Here is a 20,654-nt window from a genome sequence, read left to right on the forward strand (position 1 = left end):
AAACAGAGCTCTGCATAGCCCAAGTACCTAAAGTACGAGTAACTGGAAGTAAACACGGAACTAATTTGCTCATATGGGATGCTGTTTAGAAGAGCAGATACACTTGCGGTAACCGTTTGGTATCGTCACTCTCACATGCCCTGAGAAGCACGTTGTGCTGTCATTTTGGAGGCAAGTGGGAGGACTATATTGATCCAGACAATACGCAGGTATCTCCACACGACCAGTTTAGCCTCTAAGCTTCCATTATGGACGAAATTCCAACCGTTTCTCCTAGCACTATGATGCATGAAGAAGTGAGAAAGGAATGGAATTTAGATCAGTGGCAAACGGTTCTCTTCGTTGACGACTGCAGAATTTCTCTAACGCCTGACGATCGTTGTAGAAGAGTGTGGAGGCGGACAGGTGACAATGCACTTTTCAGGCATTCAGTCCCACTGGTTCAGTAGGGAGGTAGGTCTGTCAGTTATGTTTTAGACTGGTTTCAAGTAAGAATGTCGGGTGCCTCTCACCACTAACAAGGGAAATTTGGGAACTGTGCAATATCGGACGAGGATCTTTCACCTTATTGTCCAAACCTACTGTCAACAATGTGGTGATGGGTTCGTCTTTCAAGACGATTCTGAATGAGTATACTTGTACCCATAAATTGCAGGAGGTAGGACTTTACCGATTGGAATGGACTGCTGCATCGTCTGTCAAGAACCCAATTGACTGTGCCTGGGACCAGCTAAAGCTTGTAGGGATCGGATGATCTCAGAAGACCCACCGTTTGCACAGCAACGTCTCGACCACATTGTGAACAGAATGCTAAGGAGGATCCAGGCAGGTTGCAGTGTACAGGGGGGGGGGGGGGGGAGAGGGGAGAGAGAGCAATGTGTTACTGAATGTTACACAGCAGCAGATTTTGATTTCAGACATGTGCAAACGTGTGCCCTTTCGAAAATACTGCCTTTAGTTTGTTTATTGTGTTGTTTTTATTTCGAAGTAAAGTTTTTTTATTGTAATTAGGTAAATTCTTTCATTCCCTGTCTCCCTCGTAGCTGACCCTACACAGGTTTGCAGATGTGTAAAGATGCAAATCTACGAGGGTTGGAACTTAAATAGTGGCAACTTTTTATTTACAGCTCGTACCCGTTGCCAGCGATGTGGAAGTCGTAGTGCCAGTTGTGTTGACATTTCAACTCGATTTCTAAACTGAAGGAAACACTTCTCGGCATTCGCTTCAGAACTGCTACAAATTCGTCGGGCAATAGACCGCGCCGCCAGACCTGTCAACACAACTACCACTACTAAGAGTGTCCCGCGACTTTCACATCCCTGGCAACGGGTTATACACGATGCTGGTGATTACTTTGAAGGTCAGGAAAACTTTGAAACACGTATCTATTTTGTACGAGCTGTAAATAAATAGTTGCCACTATTAAAGTTCCAACCTTCGTATTTTTAGTGGGGTACAGCAGCCAGCCACAAATTGGTTTTAGGTTACTTTATTAACAAAATTTCATTAGTAGTTTCGAATTTATACAATTTGTCATCAGGCAGCTTTCATGATTTCGTCAAAACATACGATGCATTGGTTTACTGGTGAGTTGTCATGAAATCTTCGTCTGGAACATTTGCTTTCACAGTTTCCTTCCAGCGAATTATACTGGTAATTTTGTTTGTATTTCCACAATCGCATACATCGATTTGCATTATTAAACACTTTCGGTTGGTCACAAAATGAATTTCCAATGCGCACCACATGTTTAGACTCACGTACAACATTTGTTTTTGTGCTGTCATAGATCGATACCACCCCACTGGCTTCCCGCAGTTGTTAATGGCAACGCAGGTTTCCCTCAGATGCCGACAGCGGTTGTAAGGGATCCGACGAATCCAATGGAGCACACCCACTGAGCCACATCTCCAGAGGCTCTGTCCCACGAGCGCCGAATATATGATGATAGGCGCCATCCACACAGCCCATTTGCAATGAGGCGTGGCCCAGTCACAACGGAGTCGCCATGGAGATGCACACCAGTCGTAGCCCTTCACTATCACTCGTGCGTTAGTTAAGAGAGCCTCGCCGTACGATGCTCTTGTTGTTATTATATTAGCTAGACTTGGATGTATTTGTACACTTGGAGGAAGCTACAAGCTAAGTAAAGCTTGTTCGCTAATCATGTCTGCTTCCTCATTACACGTCGAACACAACACCATCAAATCACTCGGTAACCAGTAAATGGAGATCAATAGCTCCATAAAACCCTCTCTTCAAACATCCATGGTCACTCTCTGATAGTTTATCGATATATTTCGTGTCCACCGTGAAAGCTGTGAATCCTTCTAACACGCATTTCATTTCCATGGAATTTTGTTTTATTAGGAAGTATTTAACTCATGTTCCTGACGTTCACGAGTGTCTCGTTCGATTTTCTGAGGAACATTTAGAAAATTTAGACTCCTACAGCAGCAGGTCTAAAGGTAGTTTGCCGTTCTTGTAATTTGTGGGATTTTATTAACGGAAGTAACACATAAATCAAGGAGACACATTTGGACGGTTGGCTGGATGAAACTGGGAGCTGAGCTGCCTAAAGTGAGCCAAGTTAGACAACACTTGTCGCAGTCATTGTAGCCACAAGCTCACGATAAGCTTGTCGGTTACTGGACTGACCTGAATAGGCGAGGGGCTACTCTTCTCGAGCGAATGCTGAATCTAAAACGCATATTTGATAAAAAAATACATAAACACTTTTACAGGTCTTAAAAGCAAGTTATAGTCTTACGCTAAAGTAAAAAAAGTGTAAAAAGCAGGTAGGGTCCCGCAACTGCATCCACTGCGTCTTCTCATGCTAGCTGCAAGTATTACAGAAAAGAATGCTTTAGTTCCAGGATTACATATCTGACCTATATATTAAAACTCTTCTATTTTAACAGAAGTAAGTTGTACCCAGTTCCAGGCAATACTTACCTGACGATGATCGCACTCCTTTGGACTCTCACTATTTTTGGTTTCCATGGCTCTTCATCCAGTAATTTTCTCCAATACTTCCTAACGGTCAGCATGCTTCTTCCTCTGCTGGCTGAGAGACAAATTAATGCCCATATTCCTTAAAACACGGTTTTTCAAGAACAGGTCACATTTATCGCGGGAATATCGAGCCTTACCACAGAGTACCTGCATGTGAAGGTATTGTCCGGAGGGCTTTGTGAATTTTCGAGTAAGACGGCAAACTACAACGGAATCCATTTTAAGTACTGGATGTCACCTCTCCACTGGTTGCCTATTAGCAATGAGGCGTCGGTCATATTTTCGCGTGAAAAAATCTCACCATAGCTGTACTTAAAAATTAATAGAAGTTGAACGAATTGCGAGGAACAAAACGAAAATGGGAATTATGTAGGAGAATAGCACTGACTGCAGTACAGTTTTTGCTTGTGAATGACACGGCATGTACGTAGTTCTCTAGACTGTTTACGCAGTAACACGACATGATTTACACGGACATTAACTTTCCAGTCCTACGTTTTTTCCCTTTCTCCTTTTTTGCCCTAGAAAAATCTGTTACTTTCAGAATTAGACGAGAGAATGCTTTAGTACTACCGGCAACTGCAGTCTATAGCATGTCGCGAAAATTAAAATACGAACATAACAGGTGAAGAATTTGACTGACATACCGTCTACAGTTTTTCGTGGACTCGAGGGTAGATTCTTTTAAGTGCACTCGTTTGTGGAAAGTCTGACTACTGATTCTTATAACAACCTTTCGGACGTTGCAGTTCGCAACACTGAGGTTTCAGCTAGGAGTAAAAACATGTGCAATAGTTTTTGTACTTACATGGAATATGAGGCTGGGAGCCGGTGTTAACTTGGTCACGTGCACGTAAGACAAAATGCTGAACAAGTGTCCTTCCCTGCTGGCCGCGTAACACAGCCTAGACAAGCATCAGATCATAACTTGTAAGCAAAAGAAAACTTACTTGTATTTTAACATCACAGACAGTGCAGCAAATTTTTCAAGATTATTATTAACATTTTGCTGAAAATAAATCTTTGCCTAGTGCAAAGCCAGAAAAGAGTTACAGCAGCGAGAATACAGATTTCACTTTCAGATTTAATAGAAATTAAAAAAAAAAATCAGCTCCGTCAACGATGCTGCACAAGCTCCTCCGTTTTCAGTGGAACCACGCTCTGAGGCAACAGACAAAAACAGTTCTTGCAAAAACACGTAGGTGGCTTGCCCGAGAAGCTAACAGCAGTTTTAAGAAAGGATAGTAACGGTAATGCACAAGACGTAAAAATGGAAGACACTACGTGGTTGAAAACTAACTTTTGAACTTGATGTGTGTAGGATAAGGAAAGCTCCGGTAGGAAGAATGCCGGTTCAATCTGAGCGACCGCTACAAGTCAGTCACACGTCTAACTGTTATACAGAAAACTTGGTGAAAAGCAAAAGTATTAGAGTTTTATCATTTCGTAATGACTAAAGCTGCAAATAAGACAGCTGAATCTGTCTGCTGTACATCCTTCTCTACACGAACAGAAATATTATTATATGCAAATATTGTCCTTCTGGCAAAAGAATGAATAGTGCGACCGTATTATTATCAGTGTGGCGATGTCGAAATAAAGTGAATTAGGAGCTGTAAGAGAGAGCACTACAAAACTTGCAGGAAAATAAAGTAAAACAACTTGAGACGTAGAAACTGAATGTATAAAAAGAGAAAAAAATCGATCCCCGGCATCTCTAAAATATAATCCAGAATCGAAAGCAATTAATTAATTCACAATTAAACAGTAAATATTAAGCTTAATCACTATAGATATGTTCTCAGGGCAATAACACTCAACTTTTTCTTTTAGGATATTTACTGAAGAAGCAAAGGGGCTACTGCAGAATGAATGTGCAGAGGTCTCTGTCGATGGGTCTGTAGTAGTTTGTTACATGTATCTAGCTCTTTTAACGTTGGTGAAGTGAGCGGCGATTTTAACACTCACGTAACTGAAAACGAAAATGAAGAGGCACTGCACGCAGAAGTATAGAGCTCCGAACACTGTTTGAGAGACTACTCTTCCACGCGTATGGTGGCTGATAACATTTCCGCAAGTTTCGTTCGCTCAACAGAGGTAAGAGTTCATCCTGATAACTCACCATGCAGTAGGTGTAACCGCAGCTAAGGACCTCTACCGCGTTTCACTTAATATTCAAAGGTAGTTGCTTAGTTTCTCGCATTAATATACGCAGATTATATTGTGTGACCTAACTGGGCTGCTGTTAAATGTTTTGCAAGAATCGTGTAACGTCCTGCACTATAAATCCGAACGAAAAACTTACACTGTGTTTCCATAGTAGCTAAAATTTCGTATAGCATGGTACTTTCATTTAGCAGAATGCTATTCAGCTGCTTTTTTCTTATACCATGATGTTCATTATTTTGACAGTGACGAGACCTTCACTAAAGGGGAATGACAAAAGAAATTACAAATGGTGTGCGGAAATTTCCGTTAAGACTTCTATGACTTGCAGAGGAGAGGCCGGCCGCAGTGGCCGTTCGGTTAAAGGCGCTGCAGTCTGGAACCGCAAGACCGCTACGGTCGCAGGTTCGAATCCTGCCTCGGCCATGGATGTTTGTGATGTCCTTAGGTTAGTTAGGTTTAACTAGTTCTAAGTTCTAGGGGACTAATGACCTCAGCAGTTGAGTCCCATAGTGCTCAGAGCCATTTGAACCATTTTTTTTTTTTTTTTGCAGAGGAGAGTGAGTAGGTAATATTTTGAATAGGAACCCATGTCCGGAAACGTACCGTTTCCGTTCTGATATGTAACGCGTCCACGTCTGCTGAGCTAAATAGAAAAGTCTCAGAGGCGCTTGTCTGGTACACCATAGGATAGACAGGATGATGCGCACTACGTTAGATGGTCAGCTGATGTCACTTAACATCTACCTTGCTGCAAGACCCCTGAAGAGACAGAGTAAGGTCTGCTGGCACGAGTTCTGGTCGCTGCACTAAAAATTCAAGAGGCACCAGGTGGAATGGAGAGTGTGTACCAGAACATGCTTGGTGCGTACAACGTGTGTAACAACGTTGGTGGCCACCACATCAAGTCCCTGTTGTAATGCATCAGTACCGTTCTGTGCGTACAGTATGCTGGGATCTTTTTTGTTTTGGCAACACTTAATGTTTAAGTGTTAATACAGACAAATGTGGTTAAGTGATAAACGGATGTTTCGTTATGTTTGCTTTCGAATTGGAACCTACTAATTACAACGCGTGACGCCTAATTAAATTCCTCAAGCAGAACTGGGTGAGTTACACATCTGAATCGAAACAGTCGTAGAACGGAAACGGTACATTTCCGAACATGGGTTCCTATTAAAAATTTATGAACTCACGCCCCTCTACAAGTCCTAGAAGTTTGTAACGGGAACTTCCGAACTTCCTGCATGATCCACTTACCACGTTTTCCAGTTTACAGGATGACGAATAACGTCAGCATTTAATTTGTAGCTACTTTTTCGGGTAAAAAGTCCTGTACGAATCCTATCTAATGTCGCGAACTGACGCTAGCTATAAAAGTAGTAAGAAATGTTTGTTGATTGTGTCGCAGACCCTTGTTAGAGGGAACTCTGACTCGCGTTCGCAAAGACTATCGGGCTTCTTGCTTCGGCATGTGTATGTGTAGTATTCCTGGAGTTTGCCTACCCTATTCATCATGAAGATGAGGCTATTCCTACGATCACAAAATTCGTTTTATCTACGAAAGATATTCGAAACCATGGATATAAAACCCACAAGAGCATTTTTATTTTGCATTAGCGTATAGTACGTTTAAGATGTGAATTTATTTCTTTTTTATAGGAGTACACCTGCAGTTCAGCGTACTCCTTGAACCTGATAATTATGTTCTTATTTCAGAAATAAGAATAACGGATACTGACTCTATTTAAAAAGTCTAGACATGTGGCAATGTGTAACGATCGCATACAAAAAATTGTGTACGTAACCTTAATAATGCCAAAATAATATTTGGCGCATTGAGTCATCCTTCCTACCGTCTAAAATTTGGCGGAACTGATCAATCACTGGAATATTTTGCATTCCAGGATTTCATTTATGTCTGGAGAAAAAAAAAAAACCAGTGCGACTAGTGTCCACCGAGTGAAGAAATGTGCTTCCTTTAATCGGCATACAAAGAATAAGCGCTTCGTGATTACATTTTTATTCTTATATTCTTTCGCTGTTTTAATAATGAGTTTTCAGGTTTTTACAGAAAGATATTGTGACACAAGATGAAACAGTGATCTTGTATTAAGATTATCTAAGAAAAGCACAATCTAAATAAAATGATTTTTGTAGGAAATTTCAGGTATTTGTTTTCATCGCTCTCTAAGAACTGCCTACTCCGAACGGTTAAGTTTATTCGCATACGTGACGTAGTGCTGAGTATTGGAGCTATAATAAGGGAAGATACAAAATAATTATTCTTCTTCTTCCTCCAACTTCTCTCGTCAGATCGTGAAACACTATAATTATCTTTTAATGTTACAAAGCGAGCCAAATGTATAGTGTGCGTCGCACTGTATCGTGTCGAAAAGTAGGGCTCGATTCTCGTACTTTTCTTTTGGCATGTTACGGGTATACTTTTTGCATCCAAGCGACGCAGATTCGGACCGACTCAAGAGCGCGGAACAGTTTCCTGAAGTTTATCGACTGTTTGTTTGAGCTAGGCACTAAAAACTTCAATTTATGCCACGGTCGAACACAGAACATGGAAAAGATTTTCACATTACGTGGAGAAAATCAGAGAAGAAGTCTTCGAAGAAATATTTTGCCCCGCGAGTCTGACAATCTTACGCCGCTTCTTCCCGAATATGCGTCTGCCGCCTTGCGAGAAGCCCGATAGCCTTCGTCTGAAGAGAAAAACTGTGTTGCGAAGACTCAGCTGTACTCCTGCAGCCCTCGTTTGCGTGGTGAGCTCTGATGGAGATGGAACTGACGCGCAACTCACCTGCCAGCTGCGAACAGCGTCCCATTGGCAGAGCCGAAGGTTGACACGGCGACTGCGAGCGGCATGAGCCACGCCATCGGGCCCAGAATGCGGTTGCCGAACAGCTGAAACCAGATGATTTCGTCTTTACAACTCAATCATACGTAGTGGGTAAAAGTTGCCAAATTACATAACATGCATTAAATGATAATCACAGGAGACACAACCTCAATAGGTGCTGATCTGGTCGTAAAGTGCAAATCTTAGAAAATTTGGGTTGCAGAAATTAGCAGTAATTGAGAGTAAATGTAAGTAATCGAATTCTTGCACTGGATGGATTATCGCTGATTCGATACTGCGAGCAATCTGGATTTGGCTTTCAGTCGGATTTCTATACGTATCTGCCCAAATGGTTGGTCGCATCCTCAGGTACATACACTACTGGTCATTAAAATTGCTACACCAAGAAGAAATGCAAATGATAAACGGGTATTCATTGGACAGATATATTATGCTAGAACTGACATGTGATTACATTTTCACGCAATTTTGGTGCATGGATCCTGAGAAATCAGTACCCAGAACAACCACCTCTGGCCGTAATAACAGCCTTGATACGCATGGGTATTGAGTCAATGGCGTGTACAGGTACAGCTGTCCATGCAGCTTCAACACGATATCACAGACCATCAAGAGTAGTGACTAGCGTATTGTGACGAGCCAGTTGCTCGGCCACCATTGACCAGACGTTTTCAATTGGTGAGAGACCTGGAGAATGTGCTGTCCAGGGCAGCAATCGAACATTTATTGTATCCAGAAAGGCCCGTACAGGACCTGCAACATGCGGTCGTGCATTATCCTGCTGAAATGTAGGGTCTCGCAGGGATCGAATGAAGGGTAGAGCTACGGGTCGCAACACATCTGAAATGTAACGTCCACTGTTCAAAGTGCCGTCAATGCGAACAAGAGGTGACCGAGACGTGTAACCAGTGGCACTCCATACCATCACGCCGGGTGATACGCCAGTATGGCGATGAAGAACACACGCTTCTAATGTGCGTTCACCGCGATGTCGCCAAACACGGATGCGAGCATCATGACGCTGTAAACGGAATCTGGATTCATCCGAAAAATGACGTTTTTCCATTCGTGCACCTCGGTTCGTCGTTGAGTACACCATCGCAAGCGCTCCTGTCTGTGATGCAGCGTCAAGGGTAACCACAGCCATGGTCTCCATTGTGCTGCAAACGTCGTCGAACTGTTCGTGCAGATGGTTGTCGTCTTGCAAACGTCCCCATCTTTTGACTCAGGGATCGAGACGTGGCTGCACGATCCGTTAAGCCATGCGGATAAGATGGCTGTCATCTCGACTGTTAGTGATACGAGGCCGTTGGGATCCAGCACCGCGTTCCGTATTACCCTCCTGAACCTACCGATTCCATATTCTGCTAACAGTCATTGGACTCGACCAACGCGAGTAGCAATGTCGTGATACGATAAACCGCAATCGCGATAGGCTACAATCCGACCTTTATCAAAGTCGGAAACGTGATGGTACGTATTTCTCCTCCTTACACGAGGCATCAGAACAACGTTTCACCAGGCATCGCCGGTCAACTGCTGTTTGTGTATGAGAAATCGGTTGGAAACTTTCCTCATGTCAGCACGTTGTAGGTGTCGCCACGAGCGCGAACCTTGTGTGAATGCTCTGAAAAGCATTTGCATATCACAGCATGTTCTTCCTGTGGGTTAAATTTCGCGTCTGTAGCACGTCATTTTCGCGGTGAAAGCACATTGGAAGCATGTATTCGTCATCGCCATACTGGCGTATCACCCGGCGTGATGGTATGGGGTGCCATTGGTTACACGTCTCGGTCACCTCTTGTTCGCAATGAAGGCACTTTGAACAGTGGACGTTACATTTCAGATGTGTTACGACCCGTGGCTCTACCCTTCATTCGATCTCTGCGAAACCCTACATTTCAGCAGGATAATGCACGACCGCATGTTGCAGGTCCTGTACGGGCCTTTCTGGATATAGAAAATGTTCGACTGCTGCCCTGGCCAGCACGATCTCCAGATCTCTCACCAATTGAAAACGTCTGGTCAATGGTGGCCGAGCCGGCCGAAGTGGCCGTGCGGTTAAAGGCGCTGCAGTCTGGAACCGCAAGACCGCTACGGTCGCAGGTTCGCATCCTGCCTCTGGCATGGATGTTTGTGATGTCCTTAGGTTAGTTAGGTTTAACTAGTTCTAAGTTCTAGGGGATAATGACCTCAGAAGTTGAGTCCCATAGTGCTCAGAGCCATTTGAACCATTTTTTGAATGGTGGCCGAGCAACTGGCTCGTCACAATACGCCAGTCACTACTCTTGTTGAACTGTGGTATCGTGTTGAAGCTGCATGGGCAGCTGTACCTGTTCACGCCATCTAAGCTTTGTTTGACTCAATGCCCAGGCGTATCACGGCCATTATTACGGCCAGAGGTGGTTGTTTTGGGTACTGATTTCTGAGGATCTATACACCCAAATTGCCTGAAAATGTAATCACATGTCAGTTGTAGTATAATATATTTGTCCAATGAATACCCGTTTATCATCTTCATTTCTTCTTTGTGTAGCAATTTTAATGGCCAGTAGTGTAGATCTGTTACCTTTTCTAAGTGTCCTGCCTATAAAATGCAGTCTTTGGTTATCATCTCCAAACTGTACCTATTCCGCTCACAATACACAATGTTGTATATTGTGTTCATATCCTCCCACAAATAAAGAAAAACACCCTCATACTGTAATATCACCTCCTCCGTATTCCACTGCTGACAATACGCATGACGTCACGTAACGTTCTGTAGGTATTCGTCAGATCCAAATCCCGGACTGTCGCAGGGCATAGCGTGATTCACACTCCAGATTACTCTTTTCCAGTAGCGTCGCTCGTTACAACACTTCAAGCGTCGCCTCGCACTGACTACGGAAATGTTCACATGGAGCTGCTCGACCACTGTACTCTGTTCTTTGTAACTCCATGAGCACAGTAACTTTGCTGGTAGCACAATGAAACTCACGAGTGATTCCTTCTACTGACTTCGTACGATTTTTTGCTACCGTCCTTGGCAATGCTCGACAATCCATGTCCAACCTTACATGAGATCTGCCTGGTCCTGGTTTCGTCGTGGTTGCTCCTTCACGTTTCCACTTTGTAATCGCAATACCTACAGTTGATCTTGGCAGCTTGAGAAGAACAGATCGACTTGTTACTCTGGTGACATCGAATGAATAGTCCACGTTCGACGTCACAGAGCTCCCCTGACCCACTCACTCATTCCGTTGTTACTGCTTCTCTACTGACAACGCAACACTTCCCGCCTCCTTTTATACTGGCGAGTCCGCCTCTTGTGGCATCTAGTGACCAGTTCTACGTCACATAGGGGTGTCGGATACTTTCGTTCAGGTAATGTGCATCTAAACCGAGCGAACACCTATCAGAAAAAAGGAAAGACAGACAGCAGACACACACACACACACACACACACATACACACACACACACACACACACACACACACACACACACAGAGAGAGAGAGAGAGAGAGAGAGAGAGGGGGGGGGGGGAGAAAAGTTATTAGAATAAGGCAAATATGCGAGGGGCGTTTGAAAAGTTCGTGCAAAAATAAAAACTACTTACATGTTTGGGGTAAACCTTTTTTATTTTTCGACATAGTCTCCTTTTAGACTTATATACTTCGTCCAACGCTGTTCTAATTTGTCGATCCCTTCCGAATGATAGGAATTGTCCAATTCAGCAGAATAGCTATTAGTTGCTGCAATCACATCCTCGTTTGAATAAAATCTTTGTCCCGCCAGCCATTTCTTCAAATGGGGAACAAACAATAGTCCAAGGGAGCCAAGTCTGGAGAATAGCGGGGATGTGAAACGAGTTGGAATCCTATTTTCATTAATTTTGCTACCACAGCTGTTGAGGTGTGTGCTGGTGCATTGTCGTGATGGAAAAGGACATTTTTGCGGTCCAATCGCCGGCGTTTTTCTTGCAGCTCGGTTTTCAAACGGTAGAATAACGATGAATAATATGCACCTGTAATAGTTTTACCCTTTTCTAGATAGTTGAAGAGGGTTATCCCTTGCAAATCCCAGAAGACAGTCTCCATAATGGAAGGAATGGTCTTCGCCTTTTTGCTGCAGATTCTCCCTTGGTAACCCATTGTTTAGATTGTTCTTTGTATCCATGTTTCATCCACAGTGACGAAACGACGCTTAAAGTCCCGCGGATTCTTCCTGAACAGCTGCAAACCATCCTTGCAATGCTTCACACTATTCCGTTTTTGGTCAAGCGTGAGCAATCGCGGAACCCATCTTGCGGATAGCTTTCTCATGTACAAATGTTATGCAAAATATTATGTACCCGTTCATTCGAGATGCACACAGCACTATCAATCTCACGCACTTTAAGTCTTCTGTTATCCACCACCATATCATGGATTTTGTCAATGATTTCTGGAGTCACCTCCACAGGGCATCCAGAACGTTCAGCATCACTTGTGCCCATATTGCCACCCCGAAAATCTTGAAACCACTTATAAACTGTTCTAATCGTAGGTGCAGAGTCACCGTAACGTTTATCAAGCTTCTCTTTAGTCTCCTGAGCCGTTTTGCCTTTCATAAAGTAATGTTTAACCACCACACGAAATTCTTTTTCGTCCAATTTTTGACAATCACTCGACTTCCTTGATTCACACGAATGCCAAACACAAAGAAATAGACCAATATGGCTGAAAATTGGTGTACGTTCCTTCCAAAGATGCTACTAACTAAACATGACCTCGATACGCGCTGGTGGTGCCGACTCTCGGACTTTGCACGGACCCCTCTTATGTTCCAGAACGTACACTATTGTGAGATGATGACGTTGATCTTTATAAGAGTACGACTATCGTTTGTTACTGAAATGAATGACGCTGTATGGCATATTATGTATTCTTCCGTGTAACTGACACATGTAGGTGATACGAAGTGAAGACTCTCTGTATTTCAACAAGGCCAAATTGTTGGAGGAAGCATGTACGCAAGGATATCTTTGGAGTATCGGTAGTAGTAGTCTCCAAGGTGACAACAGCAGTCAAAATTAGTAGAAGAGTGCCATCAGGGAAAAGTACTAGTAGACATAAACTAGTCTTCGGTGATATGAATCGTTGAGCTTTGAAGAGCATTTTTACAAAGGATGGCGACATTAGCAGGGCACGTGTGACTACAGAGCTCCTACAGAACTTCCAGCAACCTGTTTCTGCGATCACAAACTGGATATCGACAGCCAGATGACAATGTCCAATGATCTTGGAAAAGTGACAACATCTACAATACTGTGGCAGCAGGAAACTGCCCAAAGCGGGTTATCCATCATGTCTATCTGAGGGGTCTTCGAGATATACGAGAGAAGATGGCGCTCTTGCAACAATGTGTGGACTGAATAGTAGTAACATAACACGGACGCACGTGACGTACATGGCACGCCAGTACGAGATTGTTTAACCTGAACGTGACAATTGTGGCAGATTACAGAGTTGCCACAGTCAACGCGAGATGGAGTCAGAGTTAAATGTCGTCCATAGCGTCATTCCACGTCGGTGGAGAAGGTTCCAGGAAAGAGAAACGTTCATCAAAAGTACGGGCAAACTCGACCACGAACTACAGCCCAGTACCATAAAGACCCTCTTGAGCTGGTTAGAGATCAAGAGGCAGACTCTGGATCTCCCTTCTCCCGCCAGGCTGTGAATCGCCATAAACGAGACCTCTCAAATGTATGCTCAACCAGCAGTATGTATTCCGCTGAAACATGTGGGGGCTAAAGTGTGTCGCTTCTTTCCCATCGTGAGTACACCCAGGACCAATGAGATAATGCTCTACTCAGGGATGAGTTTTCGGTTAGCATAGAGCGTGAGTGTCGTTGTCTGTTCATATACGATGACTTTGAGGTGGGTTACAAACATTCCAGTATTGTGAAAAGGGTCCAATTTGGCGGATAAAGTTTTCTCGTCTGGAGCGGTGTCATGTTAGGACCACATAAGCTATATAAGGTACTGTGACGTCTGAGGAGTACAGGGATGACTTTCAGCAATGATATGTGCACCATTTTCGTGGGGCGTGTGCATAAGGGTTCCATATAAACGATTATAATGACCGACCACACACGGACGGTCAGGTGGACGAATACGTGCTAGGAGTGGGCATTAGGAGTCTGGAGTGGTCACTTCGCTTCTCAGCCTTAAATACGATTGGATACACACAGGACGCTCTAGGCCGAAGAACTGGAGCCCTAACACTGCCGCCATTAGAGGGAGCTTGTTCAGCAATGAGAGGCGTTACAGCAAGATAAATTAGGCGAGCTTTCCCGTAGCATTCAAATCTATTGTGTATCTCTTACTGCCATGTGGAGGCATCACGCCCCGTATTAACCTTACGTATACTACTGGTGGAGGAACACCACAAAGAGTCAAAAGCCAGTTTTCAGTCATATTTTAAACTCTTATCACAATGTATCATAAAACAATGTTGCCAAGAACCTTCTAGTGCACGAATTATCGCCAACTATCGTGCTTCGTATACTTCAAAGATCCCTTAACTTAGGGATAGGAGTGAATGTCAAACCACTCTTAAACAAGGTGTCTGCTCCCACCAAAAGAAATAATGATCTTCTAAAAACCAACACGCAACCCCGATTAAAAACTGGCAACAATACAGGAAACTACAGGCATCGTAGAAGACAACATAAGAATTCATGAAATATCTGTTGCAGTTAAACGCTGGTTCGTGGAGATACGAGAAAATAGAACTTGAAAGGAATGGTCAAAAGGACTCTAGAAACAACACAGTGATTTCATGAAAAGCAACAGCGAAAGAAAATTTGGGTTTAACGTTCCGTCAATGACGCCGTCATTAGAGCACAAACTCGTAAAGGGAAACGAAATCGCGCATGTCCTCAAAGGAACCATTTCGGCGTTTGCCTTAAGCCATTTAGGGAAACCACGGAAAATCTAAATCTGAATGGCCGGACGGGTATTTAGGCCTCCGTCATCCAGAATGCGAATTTAGAGTTTTACCACTGCGCCATCTTGTCTTGCTCGCTAGTGAATTCGTGAGGTGGTTTTTGGAGAAGAAAGAGACAAACGCCACCAAGCGCTCTTTGAATAAGTAAAATTACGGAAGAAGAAGTAAGGTTAGAGACGAACGTCCCGCTGACAGGGAAAGGCGAACAACGAGTTTGTAATCCGAGGAACAGCTTCAGATCCTGATGCAGGGAATCGTGTGCTTAGTAACTACATCAGCATTACAAACGTGGGTGTTAGCAAGTTTTTGCAGTTCATTTGGCAACAGGTCTCGGAACATTTTATTTTTTTCATTTTTACTTGTCTTGCGTTCCGAAAATGCACCATTTTCTCTATGCAGGAAGAGTTTTTCAAATGCTGAAACCGGATAAAAGTTGGAGAGCAACTGCAGAAGCCGTACTGATTGTCTTTTTGCGGACATGGCACCTTCGTATATTGGTGGAAATATTCTCGACGTCAGCTTGTGAATGGAAACCTGCCACAGAGTCATTCCCAGAGCTAATAACTGGCCTCTTTGGAACTGTGCTTTTTTTTTTTTATAGAATAGGACTTTTAACTTACAACCGTTTAACGTGCGTAAATAGCTACGTCAGTGTAGGCGCAACACTAGCGCAAGCGGAAGAAAAAAGGAAGAGGGCGTTCGTGTATAATGCCCTGACGTCGTTGGCCATTACAGACTAGTGACAACTTTGGAATGGGCAAAGTTTTGAGCACGAGGATGGTTTGAGGCCTTTTCTAAGGGACGATCACGCCCTATTACAGGGGCGAGTAATGGGCCTATCGCCTTTCGGTAGGAGTACTCTTAGAATTAAGTTGAGTGATTTACGAGAACTACGAAAGAGCATACGTAATGATAGTTTGAACCCAGATCCTTCTAAATTCGTGCACAGTGTTCCACCTCTACTGCAACTTGCTCGGCTAGAAGGTCTCGGACGTGTAATTTATCGGCTCTCTTTTAGAGGCTGCTGAGATGTCAGTTGGGTTAAGGTCAGAAAGTAATAATTAGAGGATACTTATCCGCTTCGAGGTGTCTCTATGGCCAAGAGAGAGACTGAACAAAGGTAAGAAAGACAGCCGCAATATCGCCGATGTGTTTCTTTCGTCGAAAAGACAGATTCATCTAAAGTCCAGCAGACTTGAGGGCGGCTTGAAGTACACAACTTGGTAAATAAGTTCGCTCAACTTTGGAGTGAAATGTAATTTACTTTTTAGTTTGTGAAATGATATATGGTCAGTTATATAGTGTATTCTATGTAAATTAGACACCCTAAACACATTGTGGACTGATACCAAGTTTACTCTTGTTTGGCGTGCCATAAGTTAGAGACGGATCTACATCTACATCTACATTTATACTCCGCAAGCCACCCAACGGTGTGTGGCGGAGGGCACTTTACGTGCCACTGTCATTACCTCCCTTTGCTGTTCCAGTCGCGCATGGTTCGCGGGAAGAACGACTGCCGGAAAGCCTCCGTGCGCGCTCGAATCTCTCTAATTTTACCACTCTTGATCTCCTCGGGAGGTATAAGTAGGGGGAAGCAATATATTCGCTACCTCATCCAGAAACGCACCCTCTTGAACTCTTGTATTCTACACGCTGTCTGTAGACGCCGTCTGCTGTGATATATTTTAACTACTTCGTCTACTTAGGTATTTAAACCAGTAGTAAATGTACCATACTTGAGTGCCTTCATGTATTTTTTGCGTAATAAAGCATTTTGATATTTCAATAGTTACTGTTTTCGTTTCGAAGTTTCTCTTGCTTCTAGAGATGCCCATTTTCAGAAAACGGAAGGAAATAAATGAAATAAATACTTTCTGAAGTTTTTGGCAATGGCTATTCAGATATTTCTAGTGAGACTGAAGATCTGAATGACTTGTGTGAGTTACTATTTCAATGGTTCTGAGGACGATTCGACTGACCGTGACATCATTAGATCTGTAAAGAAGCGTAAGGTGACAGTGTTTTCAAGTGATTGTGACAATAACGATGAAGGTGAGTTTGCTCTTGTGAATGAATCGTTTTGTCACGGGAGGTTCAACATATCGAAACAATGCATTCGACAAGGTATATAACGGAAGAGACTGAATATTTGGCTGTGAAGTTAGAATTTGTATCTCTCATTTTATTTACCGAAATTCTGAAGTTACTACAGCTTTTTTTGCAACGAAGCACTCTGCTTTCTTTAAACAAATTCGAAAGTTGTTGAAAAAAATGGTTCTGTTGATACAATTATTGTTAAAGTTTGGAGTGAAGCATTCTACATGTGAAGATGTTGACATCGTTCAGAGGTTTGCCAGGCGATATTTACGTGGCAGTGGAGGTGAAGCTCGTCTGTGCTGATAATGCTTGGCCTTTTGCTCATTAAGCGGCCCCTTTAGTAGCACGGCTATAGTGACTCTGGTACACTTGGTTTATATTTGTCATATGTCACAAGCCATGCCCCACGTGTTTGACGTCACAATGAGAACTCACAAATGACACTCACATTTTCCGATGACATCATCAATATGGGGCCATTGAACTGAGCAGGCAGTCATCGATAAACCCATTGCAGATGGAATGGTCGTTTTGGATATTTCGAAAACGCTTCTTTTCGATTTCCACTATCGATATATAGTAAACAAGTTTCCCGTGCATCATGTAAAACTTTGCTACACAGACACCGATAGCTAAGTCTATCATCTTACAGCTCCAAATATATATGAGTACATCAGGAATGATGTGTAGATAAGGTTCAATATTTCAGGATTCCTTGCAAATAACAGATACAATATTATACTGGTGGATAAAAAAGAGGTTCGTTTGGTGAACCTATTAGAGAATTTGTTGGCCTACAATCAAAAGTATATGCTCTCGAAAGTGAATCTGGGTGGATAACGCACAGAGCAATAGCTTAACCATCAATGATTACAGACAACGTGTGCTGAACTGGGCAATAAAAACTTCCGTGCAGTACAAATTTCAATCTAAGCAGCATGTTGTTTCTACTATTAGACAACATAAATTTGCTTTATCTGCACAAAGTGATAAATGTTTGATACTAAACCATAAGATAAATACGGTGGTGTTGGGTCACTACTGCACGAAAGAAGATGATTGATTTTATTGTTAATTGTAGTTTTAATTTGAGATTACTACCATTTTTGTAACTGATGAGAATGCAATGTAAATACTTGTAAAAATGTAAATTGTAGCTTGATGTTATTATCACTTTTGTAAATGATGTGTGAATTCACATACTCCTCAGTCATGTTCTTATTACCACGATAGAAATTTAGAGGTCCATTTTAATTGCTCAGATAATTAATGTATAAAAATCATCGTATAATGCGTGTGAAATATATCAATTGCTGATCGTAATTTGAGCTCACTCTCACCTTTATAACTGATATTAGTTCAACGTAAGTACCAGAAAAGTGTGTGTGAAAAATGTAAACTGTAGATTGTAATTTTAGGTCGCTACCACCTTTATAACTGATGTGAATTCAGTGTAAATATCTTAAAAATGTGTGTTAAATATGTAAATTGTTGATTGGAATTTGAGCTCACTACTATCATTGTAACTAATGTGAACGCAATGTTAATATCTTTATAATTCATGTAAAGTGTAGATTGTAATTAGAGGTCACTACCGTATTTGTAGTTCATACATGAATTCACATATTGCTTACTCATATTCAAATTATCTTGATGTAGACTTTTCGATAGGTATTTAATGATCCATCATAATTTCTAAGGTAATGACTGTATAAAACATTGAATGTAAGAACAATGTATAAAAAAATTACAATAATTTTTGTCTAGAGTACTTTTTCAGTTTTTTCCTTTCCCATTCCTGTATTACGAAGACAGAGGTGATATTTACTGATGATCACGCAGTACAGCACTTGACATAAGCATTAAGTATGAAAACGAATGAATTATAAAAGCATCAAATTTACTGGAGAGGCTACAGTATTTGACAAACATTTGTTGTGTGTTTGTGTGTGTGTGTGTGTGTGTGTGTGTGTGTGTGTGTGTGTGATACACATGCAGGTTTTTTGAAAATTTACCATCGACTGCCATTTTTTAAAAAAATTTTCATTTCCTCGCCTCCATCTTTATAACGTCATCGAAAAAGGGGCGTTGGTTGTGATGTCATCGTTGTGATGTTATACATAAGGGGCGTGGCTTATGACATCGTAAACAGCGCATCAGTCATGTGACGTCACAAATGGAAACAAGGTACACCAGAGTCGCTCTAGCCATATTACTCCCTTTTGTGGAAATTTTCATTGAACGGTAAATAGGGGTATAGCACATTAGTTTTCAAGCTGAATTTTAATTTGAACGTCACAGTTCTTTACTAGGAATCAGTACTCCTTACTTTAAGAGCTATCCCATGACGCTACAAAAGTAGAAAAAATTACAAATATTGACCTTACAGTAAAACACTTCCTTTACATGTTCTCACTTATTGGAATACTTGTTACGATTTCGTTATCCATTTATGAAACACCTCTATCGGTTTTTTGGGAACATTTTTATGTTGCATTGGTAAAACATCAGAGGTCATTGTTGCATTCGTAAAACATCTGAGGTTATTGGACGCAAAATCTACCCCATACGGAAATGGGCAGTTTTTGGACGTTATATAGGCATTACTCGGCTCAGTTTCATTCACTGTGGGCCGTAGGGATTTAATTAATCATAAAACCTATTAGAAACAGTAATAGAGCACACTTTATAACCACGCACAGAGCACGCAAGTTTTCGACGTGGTTGCCTAAGGTGAATCATTGCAGTGGCCTATGACCTTTAAAACACCTCGTTATTGTAGACTGTTCATTTTTCATCTCCAGTAACGCTTCAGTAGTGGATTGTTTTCGTGGGGTTTCCGGAGCGAGACGTCAGTGGATACGGGAAATAACGTCGGAAAGTTTAGCACCGTCACTGGGCGTATCAAGTTCCGACAGGTTTCTTTGCAAGTATGGATATCTCGAACTTTCGCAGGTACTGAATGATTTAGAATTTTATTGCAGATATCACCAAGAACACCTTAATTAGTATCAGTGGTCTGTCAACTAATAGATACGTCACGAATTTCAAAATCTCTACAACAGTTTACTTGATGCAACAGTTGCCAGTTGTACTTTTTCGACTTTAACTTAGGTATAAAAACTGTGTTTAATCGAAACAACCGACAGATTCACTCACTGTGGAACAATGAACCCAGGAAAAATCCAAAATTATGGGAGAAAGTTGAGAGTAGCACTGCATTAACTAGTCATACACACGCACAGGCGAGAATATTACAACAAATTACATCTTTTATGAGAAATGGAGTTCGAGTGTAAAGTTAAATTCATCAAAGTTAGCTATTCGGGAATAGTTTCAACTGTATATGAATCTCAATACAATAGAGTATAAAGACATTATTGAAAGCAGAGATTGAACGAATGTGTAAAATATATTCAGAAATTTATGAGGTTTCACTAAAGTTGATTTTATTCATCAGATCTAGTTAAATGTCATTTTAAAGTACATACACCGGTGTGTTGGTCATTCACGTTACCGTCTTACT

The 20,654-nt window shown here is 42.0% G+C and overlaps 1 protein-coding gene across 2 annotated transcripts in view; it reads right to left on the minus strand.

Annotated features, from left to right (window-relative positions):
• LOC126183785 (b(0,+)-type amino acid transporter 1) overlaps positions 1-20,654 on the minus strand; it is a 573,882-nt gene that overhangs the window by 60,985 nt on the left and 492,243 nt on the right. For both annotated transcript variants that reach the window (XM_049926022.1, XM_049926021.1), the window contains exons 8-9: positions 7,995-8,098; positions 3,825-3,921 (exon numbers count right to left, since the gene is read on the minus strand). In XM_049926022.1, the coding sequence (XP_049781979.1) occupies positions 3,825-3,921; positions 7,995-8,098 (201 nt within the window). The remainder of the gene's footprint in view (positions 1-3,824; positions 3,922-7,994; positions 8,099-20,654) is intronic.

This window comes from Schistocerca cancellata, chromosome 4 (genome assembly GCF_023864275.1).
Source record: "Schistocerca cancellata isolate TAMUIC-IGC-003103 chromosome 4, iqSchCanc2.1, whole genome shotgun sequence".
In the NCBI taxonomy this organism is placed as follows: domain Eukaryota; kingdom Metazoa; phylum Arthropoda; class Insecta; order Orthoptera; family Acrididae; genus Schistocerca; species Schistocerca cancellata.